Below are 19,991 nucleotides of genomic sequence, written 5' to 3' on the forward strand. Positions count from 1 at the left end.
GCCTCAGGTGCCTGCAATGGTTAGATAACAAAAATAATATTCCAGCGAAGCGGGGGTAATCACTGGCTATAATTTTAAGATTTATAAAGGCTTGGTTGACATGCTGACGGTGATATAAAAAAGGTACTATGGAGAGGATTGTAAAACAGTCATCATTATTACTTTTTAATACTTTACTATGAAGTACTAGTCAATGAGAATAAGAGAAATAGCAGAGGTGGTATATACAGAGTAATGGGGGAAGACATCTGCTATTAATTTGGCTTGAGGACATACAGCAATCAGCCATAACATTAAAACTACCTGTGTAATACTGTGTAGGTCCCCCTCGTGTCACCAAAACAGCTCCGTCCCTCAAACCATTTCTGAGCAATTCTTTGCAGCATGACAGCGTGCATAGTCCTGCTGAAAGAGGCCACCGTCATCGGGGAATATTGCTGCCATGAAGGTGTGTGCTTGGTCTGCGATGTTTAGGTACGTGTCAAAGTAACGTCCACATGAAGGGCAGGACCCAAAGTTTCCCAACAGAACATTGCCCAGAGCATCACACTTCCTTCATCAGCCGTCCTCATCATGTAACAGAAAATGTGACTCATCTGACCAGGCCACCTTCTTCCATTGTTCCATGGTCCAGTTCTGATGCTCACGTACCCATTCAGCTTGTGTTACAGTAATGTTCGTGTGAGACTGGACCAGACAGGCTAACTTTTGCTCCCACATATGTCAATGAGCCTTGGGCACCTATGACCTCATTGCCAGTTCACCAGTTGGCCTTCCTTGGACCACTTTTGGTCGGTACTGACCACTGCATACCAGGAACACCCCACAAGACCTGCTGTTTTTGAGATGCTCTGACCCAGTCGTCCATCTATCACAATTTGGCCCTTGTCAAAGTTGCTCAGATCCTTATACTTGCCCGTTTTTCAGGCTTCCAACACGTCAGTATCAAGAACTAATTGTTCACTTGCATAATATATAGTGGCACCCTGACAGGTGCCTTTGTAACGCGATAACCTCTTAGTCAGTGGGTTTAATGTTATGGCTGATCAGTGTGTGTTAGAAGTATTCCAGTGTATGTTACAATTAGGCTGGTGTCTTGCTATGGAAGATGTGACCACTAGATGGCAGCATCAAAGACCACTATTAATCAGAGTCACAGAATCCCAAAGCTGACACATACCCCAACCAATGATGTGTGCTGCCAATTAGTTTTTATTAAGGTGTAGACTTTGGTCTTCTTATTGAGACAAGATTAGGACACTCTTATCAATGCAATCACAGTAAGAAAAGCTTTTGCACGCACATAAAAACTACAGTGTTGTATCGCTTTATTGCAAGACACAGCAAACTCATAGTTTCAGTGGGGTGGAAAGAAAGCACATAAAGCAAATAGGCACGGACTGGAAAAGGCTAAAGGACAAGTGCTGATATGAAAAACACCCCCCCCCCAGAATATATGGCATAAGTTATTTAATCCCATCCTATTATATTATGTGTAAAATGCAGAATAGTATAACATAATTGATTGACTGTTTGCATTCATAAAAGACAATGTATTTCCATAAGATGTCAGCAACTTACTCCTCCAGTTACAGTCAGTTAAATTCACAGACAGATTCTGCTAATTTTAAGTACAGTTTAAGTTCATCCATTTCTCAAAGCCATTAAGTGGTTGTTCAACTGGGATCACACATAGCGATTGTACCTTAACAGGTCACAAAAGTGAAAGTGAAAATGGTAGATTACCTAGATGCAAATAACATTATAAAGGATAGCCAACATGGATTTAGGAGAGGTAGATCCTGCTTAACGAATCTACTTGAGTTCTTTGAGGAAGCTACAAGTGAAATTGATCACAAAAAGGCCTATGATGTGATTTACTTAGATTTCCAGAAGGCCTTTGATGTTGTCCCCCACAAACGGCTCTTGCTAAAGCTTAAAGCTGCAGGGATTTTAGGAACTGTGGTAGCTTGGATCAAAAACTGGCTAACTGACAGGAAGCAGCGAGTAGTTATTAGAGGCACAATGTCACAGTGGGCCTCCGTTCATAGTGGGGTACCGCAGGGTTCAATTTTAGGACCACTATTGTTCCTAATTTACATTAATGATATTGACACAAATACATACAGTAAACTGGTTAAATTTGCAGACGACACCAAGGTGGGCGGTGTAGCAGATACTGATCTAGCAGCAGAGAGGCTTCAAAGGGATCTGGATTTAATTAGCGAATGGGCTGATACTTGGCAGATGAAATTTAACACAGATAAATGTAAGGTAATCCATGCAGGGAGCAGAAATATAAAGTACAGATATTTTATGGGTTCCACTGAAATAAAGGTAGCTGATTACGGGAAAGATCTAGGTATGTATGTTGATGCTTCCATGTCCCACTCTCGCCAGTGTGGGGAAGCAATAAAAAAGGCCAATAGAATGTCTCTAGGTGTGTGGAGTTTAAGTCAAGGGAGGTGATGTTACACTTATATAATTCCTTGGTAAGACCCCACCTAGAATACTGTGTGCAGGTTTGGTCACCATACCTCAAGAAGGACATTGCTGCCTTAGAAAAGGTGCAACGAAGAGCTACGAGAATGATTCCTGGTCTTAGAGGAATGTCTTATGAGGAGAGGTTAGCGGAACTGAATCTGTTTAGCCTTGAGCAAAGGAGACTAAGGGGGGATATGTTTCAGGTCTATAAGATTCTGACGGGTCTGGATGCTGTTCAGCCAAATGACTATTTCAATATTAGTCTAAATACTAGAACTCGTGGCCATAAGTGGAAATTAGCGGGAGAACATTTTAAAACAAATTTGAGGAAGCACTTCTTTACACAGCGTGTAGTTAGAGTATGGAATAGTCTTCCTGCTAGTGTAATGGAAGCTAAGACCATGGGTTCCTTTAAATCAGAGCTAGATAAGATTTTAACAACTCTGAGCTATTAGTTAAGTTCTCCCCAAATGAGCTTGATGGGCCGAATGGCCTCCTCTCGTTTGTAAATTTCTTATGTTCTTATGTTCTTAATAACTAAAAGATCTTCTACCACCATCTCCACCCACACACTCATCCTCACCCTCTGTATTTACCTTCACTCCATCTTTTTCTCTTTCAAACTACCTTTCCATGAATATTTACCCCATTTGACATGGTTGTCCGCTACTTTCTGTTTAATTTCTCTTTGTAAATAATTGTGAGGATTTGGATGGCTCTGTTTTAAAAGCTTGTTTGCCAGACCTGCTTATTTCAATTTCAGACTGACAAAACGGGGGCTAAAGGCAGACCTTTCCTAAGGACTCAGCATAAATTAATTTGTTCCAGCTCCAGCTAATTAACAGTATGCAAACTTCACTCGTTCTGAATGTTGGAAATTGCGGTTTATTGGCCTCCAATGAGATACAGGGCAGGAATCTCTGTTAGTAATTCCAAAGGTGCTTGTTCCTGTCTGAATTTCTCTTTTCTTGTAAGCTGCAGTAGTACTGACTCTTTTTAGAAGTGAAAAGTGGAACTAATTCTACCCCATGGCCCGAAACCGACCCCAATTCTTTGTGTCTTGTTTTTTCTTGTAGGGCCGCCTTCCGCATCCTGAAAGAATTCAGTATTTTTTTTTACCCTTTTTTGCAAAAGCTGTTTAATAATCTTCCTCTGTGACTGTCTAATCTTAGTGGGTGGGGAGGGTTGTTGGTGGGGGTGAGCAGAGTCCAGATTGTGGGCGGGGTTCGGCACGGCTGCCCCAAGGCCACCGATCCTGATGCTCCGTTCTGGAGATCCCAGCAGAGCGATGGTCTCATATCGGCAAAGAAACTGTGATGCTCTGTGGAATTCTCCGCAGCCCTCCTGTTCTCTTGTTCTGTTCCTGACCACTGAGTAGTTATTAAAAATGTGCACCATGGCAGAATAAAGACTTTGCGGCAGATTAATGCCGCGTTTCACAACAAACTGCCCTGTGACACTGTCTCGCAATGCTGAGGTGTGTGACAGACAATGACAGCCGGAAAGACAAAATCACACTTAGCAGCTGTCATCCTCAAAAAAAAAATACTTATTTTAATTCAAATGCTTGTTCTTCTATAAAACATTGTCAGACCTCATACAACGCTGTAAGTAAAGGCTTTCTTTTAATGCATGTTCTACTATGCTTTCATCTGAATATTGTCCATATAGAGGTGTAACCAATTTGAAATTTGTAATAGATAAATCAATAGGAGCTCATGATATACTAGAACAATTCAATCCAGAACAAATGCAACTCATTGTATATGTTTTATTAAAATGATATTCCATTATCAGTACTTGTTGACTTAGCCTTGTTGACTTAGCCTTGCTTACTGATGTCCGCAGTTATCTTGTTTTGACAGGGACCGCTTTCAGCCATTAGAGGTCACAGTGCAGTGACATCAGCAAGCAGTTCTAGTCCTACAAGATACCACAGAACTGTTCATGTTCTATTCTCCCCTGTCATCCGTCCAGAGTGAAAGTACTTTCTCTCTGCATTTTATTCTAGACTTAAAATCCTGGCCCGGTTTTTTAAGTCTAATGGGAAATCCACTCTCTCACTGCTATACCAGGAGCTCATGTGTCAAACATATGTGTTCACAAATATGCGTGCACACTCTGGTATTGAATCATAAATTTCCTAAATGCCGCTGCGAAGGCTGACGCCCACCAGGGGGCACTGTGCCGCTATGAATGATGATCAAACATGCAGCCACATACGTGTCCCTTATTGCTTTCTCAGGAAGAACAGCAATTACATGCGTTCTGGGTTTGCTGTGATGCCAGGTTTCACAAAACGGTCGTTTACTACCTTTCTCTTAATAACCTTCAGCTGTTCTCATGGGCACCATCAATGCAGTCCCTGTTGATGTGACGCTTTTAAAAATTGCATTCATTCCCCTTCAGAGGATCTTCATTTTAAAGGTCATTACAGTGGGCCTGACTGCCAGAAGGTGCATACTGACTTAATTAGGAAGTGAGTAACATTTGAAGTAAAGATGACCTGTGGTATCAATGAGGAGCTGTAACGTGCGGAGGGGTTTCGGGTGCTTGTGGGGGGTTCAGTGTGTGACGTTCAGGATGACTGTCATTTTCATCCTGCTGATTTAAATCCCGTTTGTTTGTGTGTGCATGCTTGCAATTGCTGTTATACTCAATGGTTAATGAAGGAAAAAAAACATCATTAGTGAATTAAACTAGAAAGGAGATTCTAAGTGAGTTTTAGAGTGCTCGTCATTGTGGTAATACCACAGTATTATGTAAGAAAATTAAATGTGACTTTCGTTGCTGTTTTCATTAGATTTAAAGTCGCCATTTCAGAGCAGCATCATTCCCTTGCTTCCCCATGATTGCTGGTTCAGGCTTGGTCTGTCTGGTCTGAGTTGGAGTCCCCCAAACATATTGGTTTCCTGATGCAGTTTGAATGAAACCTCAGATCTGAACCAGGTGTGTTCAGGTTCTCTGTGACACCTCAAATCCTGCACTTGTCCCATCACTCATTACTGATGAGTAGCCACAGAAAATAGATGGGCAGGTTTTCCTCTCTGAATTAATTGCACAATGATACGGGTGCAAGTGGCTGTATAAATGACACCCTGCGTGCAACAATGAATGTGAAACATCTGTGGTTCGTCTGGTAAACGGCTCCTGTGAGGAGCCAGGCATTTAGAGAAGAACAACGTGGATGAAGGCAAGGCTGTCAAGTCCTCAAAACAAGCATTTTCGTTCTGCGCTTCAACTTCTGACGTACCCTGTATTTACGCCTGGTTTCGGGCGAAAGTGTTGGAGCTTGTCAGAGGAAAGAAAGCGGCGATAAACAGAGAGGAAAATAGAGAATTAACGAAGAGGGGGCGGCCCGGACAGCGACTAAAGACAGAGGGAATCAGGGCAATGATGAGACAGCGAGGAAGTGAATTCTAGAGGGAAAAGGAGAAGAGTTATGACAAGACGAAGAGGACTGATTCAAAACAAAATGGTGAACAAAACACTCTAAAAGGAAAGAGGGGGTGCTGTGAGGGAAGCTGGGACACGGACACACACACACACACACACACGCACACGCGCATGCACCCACAACGAGCAGACTGGCACACCGATAGAGGGAGGGAGGGAGAGAGAGAGAGAGAGGGAGAGAGCAGTCATTCCAGTAGCCTTTCATCTGCCTTCAAAAGACGGTGGAATAGCAGCAGAGGGAGATGATATGAGTGACAACGTGATGAGAGGCAGTGGGGAGAGAGACTAGCGAGGAAGTCCAAGAAAAAAGCGAGAGGACCAGCCTTGGACATCCCAGGTCCCCCCACCCCTCATCGCCCCCCAACCTACTGCAAGGAACGCCCGAATACAACGAGCGGATAAAAGAAAGCAGGAGTGTGTCAGAAAGACAGAGACTGTTGAATGTGCGTGGATACTACACGGAGGACGAGAGGGACGTCTGAGTCCATAGCGAGAGACGGAGACGGAAAGAAACAGAGGGAGAGGAGGACATTTCTAGGTCTGTCTTATCAAACTGCAGTTTTCTGAGGAAGGAGAGACCACAGCATGAAAGTGAGAAGTTCAAAGTAGGATGAGAATCAGGAGGACTGAAGGGGAACTCCTTCAATGTGCTAATTTTCAGATGCCGTTTTTTAAAAAGAGAGACATAGGGCTCAATATATCTGTCAGGAAAACACAATCAGAACAAAAACAGGAATTCATTTTCCTCCAAAGCATATGGTCCCTCCCTCCCATCTTCATCCGTCGCTTACACCGTGTTTACAAAAGTGACAGATCAGGCAGTGGATGGAAGCGACTGCAGGAGAGAAAGTGAGAGGGGGAGAGAGAGAAAAAAAGAAGAGGAGAAATGTTCTGGATGGTGTTAAATGCTATTTGAAGAGAGTGTAAAACGGCTCACTGGCTTAGTCTGGCAAAAATACAGGTACATTTATATTAACATTAACTCTGTAATACAATAATCATATATTGTTAGCATCACCTCATGCAGAGCTGTGAAACAATGTAGGTATTAGCCAATAAGTCGCTTGACATTGTGGAGCATTAACATTATTATTATTATTATTATTGTTATTATTATTGTATCTGCAGCTATGTATAACATTAGTGAAAAATCTTTAAACTCCCAGAATAATGAAAAAGTGATTTCAAGCTAATGGCGTGTCTAAAGTAATTATGAATGAATATTACTCATGTGATTACTATTGATTTTCCTTATGGATCTGTGCTATAATAATGCAGCACCATTACAATGCAATCATTTTCCTGATTTTTTTTTAAATTTTACTTTTAATCATAATCTGTGTTCTGACAGGCGACTTTAACGGTGAAATTTTTCATTTAGTCAAACACAAAGTTTCTGCAATTTTTATTTAATATATTTGAACGCATAATTTTATGTCAAAAATTAGTTTTGCCTCTAACCCTTATTTAGCTGTTTATGAGAAAGAAACGCAACTTTACGAAATGATAAAGCGGGGGAAACGCTGGGCGTGACGAAGTAACTGTGATGCGTAGAGACGGAGAAAGTTAAGAGCGAAAAAGGGATAAAAGGCGATTAAGGACAAAAGCAAATAAAAAGAGCATCATATAAACACCCTGAAAGGCGACGAAGTGCGTGACACGGCGAGTGAAAGAGCCGCGAAAGGACGAGAACCCATCACTACTCCTTCGTTTCTCTCTGTCCTTCTGCAAGACGACGAGTGGTAAAGAGACAGAAACGCCAGGAAGAGCATAAAGCGAGCGGAGGGAGGAGGCGCGCCGGGGGGCCGAGAGCGACGCCGCCGCCCGGGGGAGCGGCAGCGCGTCGCCATGGCGTTCACCTTCGCCGCTTTCTGCTACATGCTCACGCTGGTGCTCTGCGCTGCTCTCATCTTCATCGTCATCTGGCACGTGAGTGCTGCTCTCGTTCGGCCCCCGACACGCATGCACGCGGGTGTGCTTACCTGCACGCGTACGGACACGTATGTACGCATAGGTACGTACACCCTTACACACCTCCCCGTTGTGGAAAGTTATAACCTCGGTTGGCAGGTGTTTAAAGTTATTATTTAAATGAGACTTTCATTTGATTGAGTGGAGAGGAAATAACACATTTCCAACTGGGCATTTTACTTAGATACTGACCAGGTGTCTAAAGATTCTTAAAAATCTGTATAAATGTATAAATACAGAAAAGGGCCTACAAATAATAAAGCTTGAAGCCATTACATGTTTTATCTATTGTATTACTATGAAAAGCACAAAAAAATCTTCATTTACATTTACATTTTGCACTTTTAAGCAGACACTTTTGTCCAAAGCAGCATACAAGTGAGGCATTTGCACACTACAGCAAGTGTGTACAGCACATTACAACATGCATGCTGTCAAAAAGTCGACTAGGATTTAGCACAGCCAGGCTGAGCTTCCAGTGAATGCCCAGGTACAAGTGAATGCCCAAGGTACAAGTGAATGCCCAAGGTACAAATACTGATTGCATGGGGAGAAAATGATGGCAGGTAAAAAGACCCCAAGGTCAACTGTGGAGGAGGATGTAATAGCGTCATGAACACAATGGGAAGCTTCTCCTGGCCACTTTCTATTCATTGGGCATCGGTCCAAATGCCGCGACGACAAACATGGTGAGACACTTAAAACCAGAAACTCAGGCATTTGAGAAGTATAATTTCTGTTCTGGTAATACTGTATTGATGGGTCACAAATACTTAGTAGTACCTCTGTTACTACTGAAGTGTAAATCATGAACAAATATAGTCGCAACTTGAGATAAAGATGTGTCACGATTCATTAATGATGAACAAACATGAGATCAGTATTTCACTTGTTATTCATGGATTTTTTTCTTCAGTAGTTCCTTCAGTGATTCACAAAGATTTACAGAAATAACAGATATAGTAACAAATGTAGTAACTGCTTGAGATACAACATGCATCATTATTCATTAATGATAAATTATCATAAGATCAGTATGTGACTAAGACTTAGTTTGTGGTTAATACATAAGTAATAGTATAACACTATATTATTTGTGCCCCAACTAAAGTGTTGTCTGTGTTCTTTAATAGCAAACTAAAATCACCTTGTAAAGCAAGAGAGCTCCCTCAGTGAAATGTAACAGGGTGCAAAGAAATTAATAACAAAATGAGTAATGGAATTTAATAAGCGCCATGGTGATGGACTGACGCAATGGTGTGTGTCAGTGAAGCATAAAGAGGTTTCAAGGCATTTTAAGACGGAGCCTTGGCAAAGTGAGGCGGACAGGCTGCAAATCTAAGTTCACATCATCAGCATATGAGCAATGATGAAGTGGGTGTTTTTGTCAATGTATGTTATCCAACGATAATGAAAATAAGACTTAGGACTTGTATGGGACTGTATGATTAGTACAATCAATTCATTGATTGATATTCAACACAAACATACGATGACTCCCTTGGCCAGCTGCAGATTCCTTATACTGGAATGGCTTTTAGACTAGAATCATGGCTTTTTATGGCTCAGTCTCCATTGACGCTGTAAGGTCTTAGGACATCAGACAATTTTTCAGTGTTTTTTTAAGCACAAATAGAATGCATGAAGCATGTTTCCTCTTAAAAAGACATATCTGCATGGAAATAGTCACAGTTTGCAAGCTAATAACTCACAAAATACTTTCTGCAAGCAGCTGCATAATGCAGGAATATCTGCACAGTCATTGTTAGGCACCATGAGTTTGTGTGAACATAACTCAGCCTAATCAAGAGATAAACATAATGGTTCCTCCACTGTGAAGCTCTTGTGCAATAGGACTGCGTGTTCGCTTCATAGTTACCATGGCACCTGCTTAAGTGCTCATCTGGTCACTATGGCAACCGCATCTGTTTACACCATGAGAGCGATGGAGAAAGAGAGCAGAAGTATACAGTAAAGTGATGCGAGTGAATGAGGAATATGTAAAAGAAATGGACAGATTTGTAATAATACGTAGCCCCGTGAAACAGAATTCCAGAAACCTGTGGGGAGATTCGCTGTTCATGGAATGAAAAAGTGGCGTATTGCCTGAAATCCATCCTATTCTTCTCTGCTTGGAATGGCCATGTTTCACCAATGTGCTGTCATTTAGAAGTTATTTATAGTTTTTTTTATTGGATTTCAATCATTATGGCACCCTGAAAACAGATAAACTTTTAATTATGGTGGTACTAAGTGAGATAAACAAATGTACACAAAAGTCAAGTGCGAATTCTGCGCCAGATTAGCTGCCAGGCCAAAGATGGTGGCAGCATTAGCATCTCTGTGACAGCCGGTCACGAGGAATGAGAGACCGTGGGGCGGTACTTCCTAATATTCCAGAGGGACGTTCTTTGGTGTCTCCATGCCAGTGGTGCCCTGGCGTGTGATGGCGGCAAAGAGCAGAACTGGCTGATCAAATCAGCACAAAACCGTTGTCGTCTTAAATCCGGGACAGGCAGCATCAGAACAATGCAGTGTTAGAACTGGAAAACATTAGTCATCCACAATTTTACCTAAGTGAGAAAAACAAAGGCTGCACACTGTCAGGAAGATATTAACCGTGATACGCCAACCCTTCTGCATTATCATTCTGGAAATATATGACTTTGTAGTAATGGAATTAGCTTAACCCTCTGGGGGTTGGCATGCCTGCTTCTCACAGGGCGAACCGTTTGATTAATTCCTTGTATCAGTGAACTGCTGGGCTGCTCTTTCTCTTTCTGTAGATTATTGCCTTTGACGATCTCCGGCAAGACTTCAAGAATCCCATCGACCAGAGCAACCCCACCAGAGCAGTAAGGCTATTGTCCTTTCTCCCTGGTCCTCATTAACACTGTTCTACATTGTCTGCTTGATGGGCACGCGCCAACCAAATCACTGTAAATCAGATTATCGGAACATAAATTACATTTCATTAGCACAGGTGTACCCATGGATCGTGAGTTTTGAAGCTATAAATAGATTTCACATCTAAATCAGTAGCATCTGTTATTATTTAGCCCGAGGCAAATGAATTCAAAGCTACATGGAGTGATATTAGTTATACACCGCAAACTACCAGAGTCAGAGCTGACATTTATTAGCATACAGGATTCAGAATTATCATTGAAACTCTGTTACAAAGATTATATGGTAATGCATTTTTACGTTACATTTTTTTTAATTTGTAGTATCTGATTAGTTACAATTTGCTTTTCAACCATAGTTGTTTTAGCTAACCACTCACTAATATGACTGAAAATACTCGTCCTTTAAAAATAGTGTTGTCTCATAGAGTTCATTTAACAGAATGCTTTTATAATAATTACCATAAAAAAGACAATTTTACATGGTAAATGACTGGATAACATGAACAATATCTACCGAAGAGAGTGATTATTAAGTACTATTTAGTTCTCAAAACTCTCAGCTTATCTTTTCCTTCTTTATTTAGAGGGAAAGGATAAAGAATGTTGAACGAATCTGTAACCTGCTACGAACCGTAAGTTATTTTCTTGTTTGTTTCGATTGCATTACTTACCTGGGGTTGGGGGTTGTGTAACAAGAAACCAATAGATTTCAGGTATAAGGAGCTCACCCAGCAACCTGCAGGAGCTGGGGGGGGGGTGCTTGGGGGAGGGGTAAAGGTCTGACTGGCCTTCTATCAGAATCTATTTTGAGAGCTGTGACAGATTGATTCACATTCCTTCTGCACCTGTGTTCGGCCTCCGCTGCTCTCCGCCGAAAGGAACCGGTTCTTCTCCAGCCCCCTAGTGTTTGGATCAGGCTGCGGGTTTTGCAGTGCAGTGAAAGCGTTACAATCCAACAATAATCGCAGTGAATGGCCCATCTGTAGCTTTTACTGTTGTATACACTGGGGCTGCTTTGGCAACAGACTGAGGCCACTTACAGCTAAGTGGCGGAGGGCGAGAGACAAAGTGGAAGAGAAATAACCAGACTATGGGGGGAAAAGGAAAAAGAAAGAGAAATATTACATCTGTGCCCAGTCAAAGGTCTGGTCTTTAAATGGGTTTTTTGCAATTTTACAAGTAAATTACCGTTTGGTGTTCTGTGTCTGAACATTCTTTAATGTGCCAAAAAGTCAGTGTGTCTGACAGTGGCTGTATGACATTAACCTGCATGTGTGGGACATACATGAATGTAATCAAGTGACCTTTGTATGTTTTATTGTATGTGTGGTGCTTTGTTGTGTAAGGTCAGTACTGTGCAAAAGTCTCGTGTAGTCAAAGGAAAGGGGGCTATTTATCTCAGTAGAAAGTGTATATTTGCTCAGAAAAAAAATAATTTAACATTAGAACATATGGAAATTAACAGTACCACAATAAAAAAATAAACAAAAATTTATTCTGTTCTCCAAAATGTTACTGATATCTTGCTGGATGGCTAGATGAACACCGCTTCAGTTCCCAAACCTCTCCTCAGGGACACCTTAGTCATTCCATGAATTCATTAAATTTCACCATCGGCTCAATTAATTAACTTAATTAGTTAAATAACTTGATGAGGTTTTGTTTAGCCAAACAAGGTGGGGTAGTGATCAAGTCAAAGAATAAATTGGTCTTTTTGGATGGTTTCTGCAAATACTGGGCTGACTGAAGGAGCAGTTTTGTTATGGCTGTTCAATTCATTTCAATTCAATTGTATTTGTATAGCATATTTTTACAGCATTACATTGTCTCAAAGCGCTTCACATTATCCCTGCCCAAAGCCCCCAGTGAGCAAGCCAGAGGCGACAGTGGCAAGGAAAAACTCCCTAGAAGGAAGCTGACATACCTTGACAGACATTATATCATTGATTTGCATCAACATGAAGATGATTTAAACATCATTTTCTTTGACTGCATAAGGCTTTTGCACAGTGCTGTATGTAGTCCTCACATTGCAGGTGGCGTAACAGTAACGTTTTGCCTGTAGCTGGTGGTCCCTGAGTACTGCATCCATGGGCTCTTCTGCCTGATGTTCATGTGTGCAGCAGAGTGGGTGACCCTGGGCCTCAACATCCCCCTGCTTTTCTACCACCTGTGGAGGTACTCTGTCCTGCAGAATACACACTGCACTCAGCACCACACGCCAGTACAACCAGCTGTGGAGGTACTCTGTCCTGCAGAATACACACTGCACTCAGCACCACACGCCAGTGCAACCAGCTGTGGAGGTACTCTGTCCTGCAGAATACACACTGCACTCAGCGCCACACGCCAGTGCAACCAGCTGTGGAGGTACTCTGTCCTGCAGAATACACACTGCACTCAGCACCACACGCCAGTACAACCAGCTGTGGAGGTACTCTGTCCTGCAGAATACACACTGCACTCAGCACCACACGCCAGTGCAACCAGCTGTGGAGGTACTCTGTCCTGCAGAATACACACTGCACTCAGCACCACACGCCAGTGCAACCAGCTGTGGAGGTACTCTGTCCTGCAGAATACACACTGCACTCAGCACCACACGCCAGTGCAACCAGCTGTGGAGGTACTCTGTTCTGCAGAATACACACTGCACTGAGCACCACACGCCAGTGCAACCAGCTGTGGAGGTACTCTGTCCTGCAGAATACACACTGCACTCAGCACCACACGCCAGTGCAACCAGCTGTGGAAGTACTCTGTCCTGCAGAATACACACTGCACTGAGCACCACACGCCAGTGCAACCAGCTGTGGAGGTACTCTGTCCTGCAGAATACACACTGCACTCAGCACCACACGCCAGTACAACCAGCTGTGGAGGTACTCTGTCCTGCAGAATACACACTGCACTCAGCACCACACGCCAGTGCAACCAGCTGTGGAGGTACTCTGTCCTGCAGAATACACACTGCACTCAGCACCACACGCCAGTACAACCAGCTGTGGAGGTACTCTGTCCTGCAGAATACACACTGCACTCAGCACCACACGCCAGTACAACCAGCTGTGGAGGTACTCTGTCCTGCAGAATACACACTGCACTCAGCACCACACGCCAGTACAACCAGCTGTGGAGGTACTCTGTCCTGCAGAATACACACTGCACTCAGCACCACACGCCAGTACAACCAGCTGTGGAGGTACTCTGTCCTGCAGAATACACACTGCACTGAGCACCACACGCCAGTGCAACCAGCTGTGGAGGTACTCTGTCCTGCAGAATACACACTGCACTCAGCACCACACGCCAGTGCAACCAGATGATGATGAATGATGATGCTGTTGATGATGATACTGTTGATGATGATGATGATGATGATGATGGCTGGTGCACCCATCTGAGGTGCATCATGCTGACCCTGTCCCTGCCCTGCCGTAGGTATTTCCACCGGCCAGCTGATGGCTCAGAGGTCATGTACGACCCAGTGAGCATCATGAATGCAGACATCCTGAACTACTGCCAGAAGGAGTCCTGGTGCAAGCTGGGATTCTACCTGCTCTCCTTCTTCTATTACCTGTACAGGTCAGTGGCAGCCTGTGGTATTATCAACACTATCAGCACTGTGCTTCACTCATTATTATGAAGTTACAATATATGTAAGAAAGGGGGAACCAGCTCCATATTGATGCCTGTGGGTTTAGAACGTGATGTCACTTCCTGTATGTGTAATTTTGCTGTAGTGTATTTGCTGATGTACTTATACATCGATGTGTATCCCATTCATCAGAAAATGCTGGACTTTAAAGCTCTAAATATGGGTTATAACATTTAATACAGAAGCATAATTGGAGCATTTTTTGGGGAAATATGGCATGGATCCGTCCTCAGTTCGGCAAAGATACCCTGGTACCGCTGTTAGATTAGCAAATAAAAATACACAAGTTAAATAAACAAGGTTCGCACAGCCAGTGCTGTCATATGTGTGTGGGAAATATGGGAAATCAGAAGTAAATGGAAGAAGTTCCTGCCAGAGTTATACTCCCAAAAGATGGTTATTTATTCTCAGAGAAAAATAATATTGAGCAGGATTATTACCGTGTGCACAATAACACAGATATAATATTGGTCTAGGAGACCAAGGCACAGGAAATATAACAAGAAAATATCATTTACGTAGTCCAGGTAAACATGCTACTGTTTGCAATGATAATATGGCGCACGTAGAACAAATACATAACTACTGTGCTAATTTTCTAATACGATTTCCTGCCTATGTGTGATTTTCTAAACTCTTTCAGCATGGTATACACCTTGGTGAGCTTCTAACCTGGGAAGACAAAGGCGGAGATCCAGAGAGCGTCTGACACATTGCTCTCCTTTCCACTACATCTCATCACTCCATCCCAGGACGCCACGTAGCTCACTCTCCTCCTCTCGGCAAAACAGCCGGGGGGGGGGGGAGGGGGCACATTTCTGAGGAGGACCGAACAAATGAATGCGGGCGGAACTTTTCCAAGCACAGAGACGTCGCCACTGTGAAAACGGACAGCAGAGAGGAGGCCACGGTGTGGAGAGCAGGGAGAGGAAGATCCCAGAGTTTGAGTCAGGATTGTGGAACGCGATCGAGGAAAGCGGGCAGCACAACATGAGGCCAGATAACAGGCCGACGGTGTAAAACGGTAGCGAGAAAAATCAAACCAAACAATAACTGGGAAAGCACATCCACGTTCCTCCGCACCGACGACAGATGGCGGCGGCAGCCGGGACTGGCGGCTCAGTCTGATGATGGTGGAAATTCGGCCTCTCAAATTCCCTGGACGCCAGAGAACACAAGGAAAAAGATTGGAGCGGCTTTGGGATGGATCCAGCGATACAGAATGATAAGATTCTAATTAATGCATTAATAGGCATCACTGCTTTGTTCAGCAGCCTCTTCTGTACACTAGAAATTGTTTTCTAATTCTCTAAATGCGCAGAGCCTTCGGTGGATGAAAATTACATTAGGAACCGTCCTGTTCCAGAAACCCTAACAGCTTTCACACACACTGCGTTTTCAACGGGCAAGACAAATCTAATAATCGTGCTGCGGATTGGCCCAGCGGCCCGTGTGGCCTCCCATGGAGTGAGGGGTGGTGAGTGGTGGGGTTTGGGGTGGGTTGGGCGTGGGGGCATAACCACTAGTCATTGTCCACTCAGGTCCTCATCACCACTTTGTACCAGTACTGACATTCTCCTCACTCCATCAAGTGCTTCTTGGAATGGGAGGTAATTCCCACCTATAGCCAGGACCTCTTCACTAACTGGTGTTACTGATACCTCTGACCGATGTTTACAGTGGGCAGCTCGGAATCCAGTGACTTACAGTACTCCTCACAGGATTGTGGGGTGGTGTGCAGCCGTGCGGACATTTAGAGGACGGGACGGTGCAGTACGCTTGTTCCGACTGCACTGTCGCCTCCTGCCGACTTGAATGTATAAGCCATGCGATGGGAATGGGCTATCAATTCTTTACTGTGGAAAATACCGGATTCTAAGGAAACCTATATTTGGGCCAAACTCTGAAACCAGAACCGGCCGAAATATCCGAGGCCCACACCAATGAACTTCGAACTAACCTATTTAAAAAGCCATGCTGACTGAATCTCTGAAACACGACCACAAAGCAAGACAATAACAGCCATCTGGAAGTGAGGCTTGGCGATCGTCTTTGCAGGTGCAGCTGTCACGGGCTAGCAGAGCCTTCCAGACTGGTTCATTTTGCACAGCGTGATATATACACTTGTAGCTCATTGGCTTTGTTTAGTTTTTCATGCCTTACTCAATAATTAGTCGACACAGTGAACATCTCGCACAACTACAATTTTTAGAGACCTGAACATGCACCATAGTGATACTTAATTCACAGCATAAAAGTACAGTTTTATGGCTTTCTACTTCAATTTTAGATTATGTACAGACACTGTTTTACTATTCTCAAGCAATTCAGATCACATGTTGTAAATAACAGTTACACAGTCGTTAACGTACTATCGAAAGCAGATGAGTAGACTGTGTGATTTTGTGAGAGTATCCATAAGTCTGTACACAGTGTTTGCCATGGTGGTGTGCGCCTTGGCCTTCCGTCCATAGTGAAGCAGAAGAAGCACTGCTTCTTCACGGGCAGCAGACGAAGCACTGCTTCTTCACGGGCAGCAGACGAAGCACTGCTTCTTCACGGGCAGCAGGCCAGGCTGTGACAGAATGGCAGGTCGTCTCTGTACGGGAGCTGGTCGTCCAGACAGCAGTTACGCCGTTAAGATGGTGGGCTGCATAGAAACAGCCTCTCCTGACCTTTCTCAGTCCCAGATGTCCGCTTTTAATGCTATTCCAATTTCATCTTTGACACTATTCCAAAGCTGGGAGGAAGAGCCCTCCTGCTAGGATGATGAAATGAAAATCGTTTGTTTGCCAGAAAACGATGACGGCCTTGGTACGCTTTGAAATCAGAAACGCGGCTGCTCTCTGTGTAGATATTTCAGATGAAGAGTTCAGAGTCCCGAGGCTTATTCCAATGGTGGCGCAGAAAATGTATTAACGGGATTAAGAGGCGTGTCATTTACATTTCAGGAGGCAAATTAAACAGTTCACGTGCGAAGAGGCTGCCTCTACAGTGAAGTTTAGTATCACTCAAGATACTATTCCGTTTCAATAACACTTACTGTGCTTATAGTTATAACTGATGACAGAACAGATGACATACGTGTAACAATAAAATATATTAGTGTAATGCAGCAGAATGTACGACTGAAAGTATGTTCAAGGTATTTTTCATTTTTTATTGAATAAAGCTTATCAAAGCATTCACTGCTTAATGCACAGGATGGGCAGAAGAGGTGATGTTCAGATTGTTAGTATAATGGTGCCGGTTTCTTTTTTTTTTTTCAATTAGCAGAAACCATGGTAACGTTTCTTGAATCTTTCTAGTGTTTTTGGCACTAACCAAATGTTTTCTATTAACATTGTGGGCCACTTGTGTATGACTGTACTTTGTTGTGCATTCCTGGACAACACACGTCAGTCAAGGACAATCAGAGAAGCACAAAAGGTGGGGGGGGGAGGGGGGGCAGGACCTCATGTCACTTTGCTAAAGTAGAAGACTCTTTGTAATGGTCTTTTCTATCAAATAATACAAGTCACTATATGCTACTGTTGTTGTTATCAGTTTGTATTTTGAACTGATAGGATATTGTAACGCAATAGGAACCACTGTAATGTATACAGAAGTCATTCATAAGCCTTGATATTATAATAAAATAGCAAATAGGCAACTCTGGGCTGCGGTGTCTCAATGTGTTGTGTGTGTACTTTAAAAATGACGATGATGATACGATGGTGTGATTAATAGCCCCCCCCCCCCCACACACACCGCACAAACAGGCCCTGTGTTTGTGTCTTAATGCTCAAGGACATGAACCCAGTTCAGAGGCCCCCACTCCATCAAGCATTTCATAAAGAAAACACACATCCCACCAAAACACTCTTTCTAGAGACTATAATGAAAACATACAAGGAGCCGCCGTGAATGTGAAAAAATAGACAAATCAAAAGCAGCTCTGGAACTTCAAAACAACGGCAACACAGTAATGACGTTAAAAATGTTCCACTTTGAGTCCAGACAAGCTGAGGTGAGGCCCAGCTGCATCAAGCTCGTTTGGGGAGAACTTAACTAATAGCTCAGAGCTGTTAAAATCTTATCTAGCTCTGATTTAAAGGAACCCAGGGTATTAGCTTCCGCTAAACTTGCACGCTGTGTAAAGAAGTGCTTTCTCAAATTAATTTTAAAATGTTCTCCCGCTAATTTCCACCTATGGCCACGAGTTCTGGTATTTAAACTAATATTGAAGTAGCCATTTGGCTGAACTGCACCCATACCTGTTAGAATCTTACATACCTGGATCATGTCCGCCCTTAGTCTCCTTTGCGCGAGGCTGAACAGATTCAGCTCAGCTAACCTCTCCTCATAAGACATTCCTCTAAGACCAGGAATCATTCTCATAGCCCTCCGTTGCACCTTTTCTAAGGCAGCAATGTCCTTTTTAAGGTATGGTGACCAAACCTGCACACAATATTCTAGGTTGGGTCTTACCAAGGAATTGTATAATCGTAGCATCACCTCCCTTGACTTAAACTCCACACACCTAGAGATATAACCCAACATTCTATTGGCCTTTTTTATTGCTTCCCCACACTGGTGAGAATGGAACATGGAACCATCAACATACACACCAAGGTCTTTCTCATAATCAGCTACCTTTATTTCAGTAGGTCCCATAAAATATCTGTACTTTATATTTCTGCTTCCTGCATGGAGTACTTTACATTTATCTGTGTTAAATTTCATCTGCCAGGTATCAGCCCAGTCGCTAATTAAATCAAGATCCCATTGTAGCCTCTGTGCTGCTAGTTCAGTATCTGCTACACCACCCACCTTGCTGTCGTCTGCAAATTTAACCAGTCTACTGCATGTATTGGTGTCAATATCATGAATGTAAATTAGGAACAATAGTGGTCCTAAAATTGAACCCTGCGGTACCCCACTATGAACGCAGGCCCTCTATGACATTGTGCCTCTATTAACTATCTGCTGCTTCCTGTCTGTAAACCAGTTTTCGATCCAAGCTGCTACAGTTCCTAAAATCCCTGCAGCTTTGAGTTTAAGCAAGAGCTGTTTGTGGGGGACAACATCAAAGGCCTTCTGGAAATCTAAGTAGATTACATCGTAGGCCTTTTTGTGATCAATTTCTCTTGTAGCTTCCTCAAAGAACTCAAGTACATTAGTTAACCAGGATCTACCTCTCCTAAATCCATGTTGGCTATCCCTCAGAATCTTACTTGAATCCAGATAATCTACCATTTTCACTTGGATTATAGCTTCCATCACTTTTCCAGTTATGCAAGTTAAACTGATTGCCCTATAGTTTGCTGGATTACTTCTATCCCCTTTTTTGAATATGGGCATTATATTAGCTAACTTTATGTACCTATGCAACTCACTAAACAGCTAACCTTTATTTTATTTTATTTTATTTTAATTTTGTTGTGTGTTAATGTGCCTTACCACTCCTTGCCACGTGTTCTGCTGATTCTGGATCTTGGTCCACCATCCTCCGCAGTCTGTATTTATGAATG

At 43.0% G+C, this 19,991-nt stretch overlaps 1 protein-coding gene across 1 annotated transcript; it reads left to right on the top strand.

The window, feature by feature from the left end:
- The first annotated feature begins 5,613 nt into the window (after positions 1-5,613).
- Positions 5,614-18,130, top strand: LOC111852980 (protein cornichon homolog 2). Its single transcript, XM_023829374.2, has 7 exons — positions 5,614-6,901; positions 7,673-7,869; positions 10,698-10,766; positions 11,405-11,452; positions 12,886-12,998; positions 14,262-14,405; positions 15,122-18,130. The coding sequence occupies exons 2-7, from the start codon at positions 7,789-7,791 to the stop codon at positions 15,147-15,149; spliced, it is 483 nt and encodes a 160-aa protein (XP_023685142.1). The 5' UTR covers positions 5,614-6,901; positions 7,673-7,788; the 3' UTR covers positions 15,150-18,130.
- The last annotated feature ends 1,861 nt before the right edge of the window (positions 18,131-19,991 follow it).

This window comes from Paramormyrops kingsleyae, chromosome 10 (assembly GCF_048594095.1).
Source record: "Paramormyrops kingsleyae isolate MSU_618 chromosome 10, PKINGS_0.4, whole genome shotgun sequence".
Taxonomy (NCBI): Eukaryota; Metazoa; Chordata; class Actinopteri; order Osteoglossiformes; family Mormyridae; genus Paramormyrops; species Paramormyrops kingsleyae.

What these genes read in the sequence shown, in the direction of transcription:
- LOC111852980 (XM_023829374.2), top strand. Translation starts at nt 7,789, where the DNA reads ATGGCGTTCACCTTCGCCGCTTTCTGCTACATGCTCACGCTGGTGCTC. An exon ending in TCTTCATCGTCATCTGGCAC is followed by an intron (nt 7,870 to 10,697) that starts GTGAGTGCTGCT and finishes CTCTTTCTGTAG; the next exon opens with ATTATTGCCTTTGACGATCT. An exon ending in AGAGCAACCCCACCAGAGCA is followed by an intron (nt 10,767 to 11,404) that starts GTAAGGCTATTG and finishes TTCTTTATTTAG; the next exon opens with AGGGAAAGGATAAAGAATGT.